This window comes from Medicago sativa, chromosome 8, assembly GCF_051527215.1.
Source record: "Medicago sativa cultivar Bolivia chromosome 8, Bolivia_mono, whole genome shotgun sequence".
Taxonomy (NCBI): Eukaryota; Viridiplantae; Streptophyta; class Magnoliopsida; order Fabales; family Fabaceae; genus Medicago; species Medicago sativa.
Window position 1 is genome coordinate 67,664,457 of NC_140756.1, and position 7,249 is coordinate 67,671,705.

The 7,249-nt window shown below is 33.2% G+C and overlaps 1 protein-coding gene and 1 non-coding gene across 2 annotated transcripts; one reads left to right on the forward strand and one right to left on the reverse strand.

Moving 5' to 3' along the window:
• Nucleotides 1-4,446: 4,446 nt before the first annotated feature.
• On the forward strand, nt 4,447-4,518 carry TRNAE-UUC (transfer RNA glutamic acid (anticodon UUC)). Its single transcript has one exon. It is a non-coding gene; the product is annotated as a tRNA-Glu (tRNA).
• An 852-nt stretch (nt 4,519-5,370) lies between these two features.
• Nucleotides 5,371-6,333, reverse strand: LOC146900795 (uncharacterized). The gene has a single exon (XM_085736979.1). It carries the CDS (start codon nt 6,331-6,333, stop codon nt 5,371-5,373), a length of 963 nt encoding a protein of 320 aa, XP_085593105.1.
• Between the last annotated feature and the right edge of the window lie 916 nt (nt 6,334-7,249).

Sequence of the window (7,249 nt, forward strand, 5' to 3'; positions counted from 1 at the left end):
TAGGACAAGCTTAGACTTGATTTTTCACCACTTTACACATAGAAAACTCTTGTATTGTTCTTGTTATTTTAATAAAGTATTTTAGTTTCTTTACTTCTTGGTTTCTTTTTATTTTATTTTTGTCTACCAATGAACTTTTGTGCGTAAACTCCCTTTGATTTTGGAATTGTGGAAAGAAATCACAATGACAGATTTTTCATAAAATCTCGAGCTTTTTTGCTGTATTTTTTTAGATTTCATCTTTCTGCTTTTAAAATTGTGGCATATGATTATTTGAGTTTGATTAATAAAAGTGACAATTGATATAAGCATAACAGGACCAGATAATCATATGTTTATATGAATTATAAGCATGGTTGTTCTGACTTGGCCAATCAAGGTGACGATTAAATTAAGAATTACAAGATTAAACAATCGTTTAATCATAATAAAACCTTTTCAAATGAAATGAATAATTATAACATTATAATTCATAATCATATGAATCAATCTTTGTTGAAAGGAAAATGTATATACTGGATCTATAAGGTGAAACAAATATTTTATAGTGTTAATTTGCAAAGCAATATAGAGGCTTGGGTTTAGATCTATCCAGTGATGGAAACCCTTAATCATAAGACAATTTTATCATTACATATTTATAAAAATAGCTTCCATGCAATTTTAAGTCATTCATGTTATAAAACCAAAAAATACTTTTCAATTGCATACTTAGGAGAAAAAGGCTACATTGAGATTCACAAGTTCATCTGAGATCAATATTTTAATTACGATGATAGAATTGTACACTCACGGGCTTATCAATCGATTCGAAGAAAGAGAAGGAAGATGGACTCTGCTACATATGTCAATCGGGTAGGAAGTATCGTGTATGGTGTGGTTTTGTAGTGTGATGGACTTAGCATATGCGATTAGCATAGTGAGTCAATCGATGACAAATATGGATCATTAAAAGAAGTTTTGAAATGCACAAGAACAACTCAAAAGGAATATGTTATGGAGGGTTTTATAGATGTGGATTATGCAAGAAATATGGACACTATGAAATCAACATTTTTTGTACTATTAGTTGAAAGGCAAATCAACATTTTGTTGTGGCGTTATCTACGACTCAAGTGGAGTACATTTTCCTTGTTGAAGGAGAAAATGAAGTTATATATATGGTTCAAGGGTGTGATTGGGGTGCTAGGAATTAGTCAGAGATGTCTGAAGGTACACTGTGATAGGCAAAGTGAAAATCATTTTGCAAATCACCAAGTGTATCGTGAGAGGAGAAACACACATCAACATGTGTTTACATTTAATTAGAGTTGTGGTAGAATCTAAGGAAATTATTGTTAAGAAAGTTGTTTCGGAGGACAACTCGACAAATGTGTTCACTTAGTCATTACCTAGACCAATGTTCAAACATTGCTCAGACTTAATCAGTTTTGTTGAAGAATAATTATAGGATTGGAGAGAGTAGTAAGTGGTTGATGGGTAAAAGTTGAGCATAATCACTTATTTGAAGTCAAAGTGAAGATTGGTGAGTATGCCTTCAAATTCGGTGTTTCAGGTTTTTGGATATGATGATTTAATTTGGCCTTTATAGGTGATTCAAATTTTGTTACTTAACTTAAATATCTTGATGGTTTTAGAATGAGATTATTTGAATCAGCCCCGTAGGTGGTTCAAATTATGCTACTAAAATTATCTCATGTCTGCATTACGTATGAAGGGATTCAAATCATGGTAAAAGTTATGATATGATGATTCAAATAATGCTTGATTCTTCAAACAAAAGTTGCAGAAATCGCATATTAGGATGTGCAAAACGTGGAGAACGCGGAATAGAATAAGAGTTCAGGTTGAGAGCAACTTTGGGAGCAATTTGGGATGGGAAAAAAGTTGTAAACACCTTGAATAATTAAGGATCATTAAGGAGAGAATTCAACCTTTCTATCGAATCCTAGAATGAAATTTACCAAAGGTTGAGAGAAAGAAAAATAAAAGAAAGGGTTAAATGATGTTTATCCCCTGACATTTGGATGAGTTTTGGTTTACCCTCTGTAAAAAAAACTTTAGATTCTAATTTGGATTCCAAACTTGTAATTTTAAGATTCTTTTGTTTTGGACCTTTGTAAATTTTGATTGTACAAAATAGATGATACGACTTGGGGTAAACTAAAATTCGCTAAAATTATACACAGGGCAAAAATACATTTAAATTTTGAAATTGGATGCCACGAAAGTCCAAAATCAAAAAATCTTCAAATTACAAGGTCGGAATCCGAACTTTTTTTTATAGAGTGTAGACCAAAATGCCCAAATGACAGAAGATACACCATTTAACCCTAAAAGAAATTCATCCTGAGATGCTCTCAATCCAAATTGAAGAATTCAACATTTGTCCATTCAACCTATATTGTGATTTTTTTTATCTCTTGTAATGACTCATTGATAATTGACTAAAGATTTGCTCTCTTTTGTAGATATATAGTCATATGTTGGGTGGATCTGCGCTAACAAACATAAGTGTTATTTCTACTCTCTGTATCTGTTTTTGGTTTGATTGTTTTCATTTGCATATATATGTTTTAAATTTGTTCATGGTTGAACCTTTATCTACTTGATCATTTGGTTTGGTTGCCATTGCCCATTTGTTCTACTTTTCCCCGTCGAGAACACTCAACAATTAAAATTATATCATAAATCAGTTGGTTAAGCACAACTTTTTCGCCAAAACAAATAATTAAATTGACAAAGGCCATTCTCCAAAATCGAATAAAATTTAGTTATCCGACATTTCCCTTTTTTCCCATAATAATTTTCTGTTATAGTAGAACATTTGTGTATATTCTTTTTGACACTTTGGTGAATGTATGTCTCCATATATAGCCCAAAAATGTTGGCAATAAAGGCAGCACCGTTTAACTTCATTCAAATTGGATGCTCTCTTTCAGTTTTTTTCTTCTTCTCTATATTGCAAAAAATAAAATGCAGGAGCGTAAAAAAATTAAGAAATAGTAATAAAGAGAAAAATAAATGATTAGATTTAAATTATGGGACTTAATAATTTTGTAAATGATGGGTTAGTACATAATATTGGAAATTTGAAATCAAGATAAATCATGACACATATGGTCCAGTACACGATAAAGGTGAAGGCAAATACCAAATCCAAAGAAAGGTGTGGCTAATTGGGTCCATATGTCTTCTACTTTATCTTGAATCATGTCTACCAAAGCTTGTATTCGTATACTCATCATTCTACCACTTAATAATACTACTCAATTCCTATTAAAAAAAAAAAGTGCTACTAAATTCTTTCTTGAATGATGCAAAAACCAATCAATATACCTTACTAGCTCATCCACCATACTTATTTGTATTTATGGTATATATTATTTATAGCTAAATGCAAAATACTATAAAATATTTTTTTGAGAGGAGTAAAGTATAATACTATCTATTAGTCAATGCTTCCACAATATGCCTTGTATGTTTCGCACGAGTGAATGTCACATACTGTGATTGCCACATGCCTATTGGCTATTGCTGCCTAGTTGGCCTTAATTTGAAAAACAAACATTCATTTTCTTGTGCGGACGATTATATTGCAATTGCATAATCCAATAAGGCAATGATCCAATGACTCTAATGAAGTGTTAACACCAACTACCTTACTATGTATAAATAAATATGAACTAAATCTTACCAATATATGAACCGGTCAATAAGAAGTTAGTTCAAATCATGCAATAACGTGAGTTTAACTTTCATTGTCATTAACAAAACTTTGTTGGCGGATGATATGTAAATATTTTTGCAAAACGCTTTATGAACTTTGAGGTCATAAAATGTTAGTCCTAGAATGATTTATAACTTAAAAAACTCTTTATTTGAGAATTATATATTCAATGTAATTTTGTTTACTGTTAAAAAAGAAAATGGAATTCTGCTAAATTTATCTAATTTTTTCGAAAGGAAATGCATTATTATTATTTTTAGATAGAAAAAAAAGGAAATGCATCATTTCAATTGAATTGGTTAGAAGTTTAAATTATTGGGATCTTACATCAGTCCCTTGATGCTTCCTAAGTAAGTTATTCTGTTTCACTATCTAACAAAACAATACCAAAAAGAATTTGTTTTCATTATAGCAAAGTACTAATCAAGCAGATTTTCTATTCCAGGGAGAGGAGGAGGAATTCTCTTTGGGGACATTTTAAGGAAAACATTATTAAGGGAGATGGATAATAATGATTTAACATGTGGCCTTGTTTTGTTCAATACCATGCCAACACGTAACAATAAAATGTTATTCAGCCAATAATAATTATGAATAATTAAATCTCTGTCAACCATGGTGCTCCAGTAGTGGGATACAACTTCCTTTCAATAATCAAAACAAAACGATGGAAACACAATTATAAATACTAAAATGTAAGAAAACTAAACATGAATTCCATTGTCGTCCAGCGGTTAGGATATCTGGCTTTCACCCAGGAGACCCGGGTTCGATTCCCGGCAATGGAATCTTTTTATTTGATAACTTTTTTTTTGGTTTAACCCTTAATGTTTTTAGGGACTAAATACTATTTTATCTTTGGATCCGAAAGTTGGCTTCTTCATGGGATTGAGCTCATAAAAAATATTTCATTAAATTATTTGTCCAATTTTGTGTAAAAAAGTTATAATGCTACAGAAAGGATATATTTATTATTCTGCTTATAACATTTATTAGATGATGAATGCCAACAACATTTATTTTTTTAACATTTTCTCTAATACTTATTCTTTTTTTATAAAATCCATATTGTTTCGCCATAAACTAAAGTCATTTTTAAAGTGTAAAATCTACATTGATTTCATTTAATAAAAAAGTGATCGTTAGAGATAATGTTAAAAATAGAGTGTTCATGGCACTTATCTTATTATTATACTCTATTTGTCACTTAATATATGACTCATTATTATATTACATACACTAGATAATCAAATATATATGTTTTTTTTTCCTTCCGATGTTACAACCTATTGGTTTAACTGTGAGAAAGTTTTATGTGCAATTCTGACTTCGTATTCATATCACTATATTCTTCTTTATGTGTATGTTTACTTGAATATGCGTCGATGAAACCCTTAAATAATGTGTTCCCTATCAAATATTGTGTATGTTTATTTGAATATGTGTCGATGAAACCCTCAAATAATGGGTTCCCAATCAAATAAAAGTCCTATCTTGCTCTACTTGTATAATTTTTTTGTTCTTATTTATTTGTCATTTTAAAACAATTCTCATTTTTTTTAAAGGAAAACAATTCTCATTTATTGACATGTTTTGATTCTACTTGAAATTAGAGATTTTTATTTTTGAATGAAATATGCTCATTGCATTTCATTAATAATGATTGTTTCAATACAAGTTGAGATATGATAATAAATAATGGGACTAGCTAGAAATGTCGCCTCTCCTGCAAGTGCATGAGCAGCTGCATTTGCTTGTCGCCGAATGAACTCTACCCGAAAGTTTGTGAAGAAAGCGGAAAACAAAGCTTTACAAGATGTAATGATATTACCAAACTTGGACACGTCTTCTCGACGGGAATGAAAAGCATCACAAGTTATTTTAGAATCAAGCTCGAAATCGATATTATCAAAAGACATATCGCTAAGCCATTGGAGGGCTTCAAATAATCCCATGGCTTCACCTACTGACACCTGATATATGCAGGGAAAGCTGATCATTTTTGCCAAGACAAATGCACCTTCCACGTCACGAATACACACGCCAATCCCCGTACGGTGAAAATTTGTCGAAAAAGCTGCGTCAACGTTGCATTTCAGCCTTCCGGAAGCTGGTTTCTGCCATACACTCTGATGTACTGCTGGAACAGCAGCTGCTGCCAAATTGTGTGATTGATGCGTGGATGGGGCTGTTGCAGCAGTTGTGCGCCTTTCTGGTGTACTGCTGTTTGCAATCTGCCAGTCCGTGATCAGAACATGCGCACGATCAACAACGACAGCAACAACTCCAGTCACGTCCTCCCACACCTTCAAGTTCCGGTGTTTCCATAGACTCCACACAGTGGCTGCAAAAATTTGTTTCTGCGTTGTAGGAAGGTCTGCAAGCAAAGCAAATATGACATCTACAACATTAACATTATCCACAATTGCATTATGAACTTGAGTCCAAAGACCTGATGACCTCCAGACTTGTATAGCAAAAGGACACGTGAGGAATAAGTGTTCCAAGTCCTCATAATTGGACTCAAAACTCACACAATTCGTAGGACATTGTACTCCTTTGTCATGAAGGCGAATTCGAGTAGGTAAACAACCTCTACACATCCGCCAAATTAAATTTCAGATTTTAGGGAGTACTTTAAGTTTCCAAATGCACGACCAATGACCAGGACGACGAAGATGAGATGAACCAATAAGCTCTTCGACACACAAACGATAAGCACTTTTCACAGAATACTTTCCGTGCTTTTCAGCTTTCCAAATCAGACGGTCAGATTGTACTTGAGCAATAAGAGGCGTGCTTATAATTTTATCTGCTAAGTCGACACTGAAAACCTATCTGATAATGTCCTCATTCCATCTCTTCTCATTTGGCAGCATCAAATTGTCAATCGTCACCTCACGAATATACTGTGCACCCACAATATTATTATCAATACACTCACCATTAAGAATCCAAGGCTCTCCCAAAATGCGGATACTCTTACTTGCACCAATACTCCAACATGCTCCTCCCTGGACAATGAAACAGGCGCGCATGATACTACGCCAGACATAGCTGGGGTTGTGACCAATGGTGGCGGTGAGGAAAGCATTGTTGGGGAAATACTTAGCTTTAAACATACGAGAAACAAGGGAATCTGGTTCCGTCAAGAATTTCAATCCTTGTTTGCCCAACATGGCAAGGTTAAAAGCTGTAAGGTCTTTAAATCCTAAGCCTCTGTTATTTTTATGCATTGATAATTTCTCCCAGCTTAACCAATTTATTCCACGTTGGTTAGTACGACCATGACCCCACCAGAAGGAATTCATCATTTTTTCGATGGTGTTGATAAGAGTAGCAGGTAGCTGAAAAATGCTCATGACGTACGAGGGAATAGCTTGCAATACAGACTTAATCATAACCTCCCGGCCTGCTTTAGATAAACATTTACTACTCCACGAATTTATCTTTTGCCAAACACGGTCCTTAATATACGTGAAAGTGGAGTTCCTGTTCCTACCAATCATATAGGGTAGT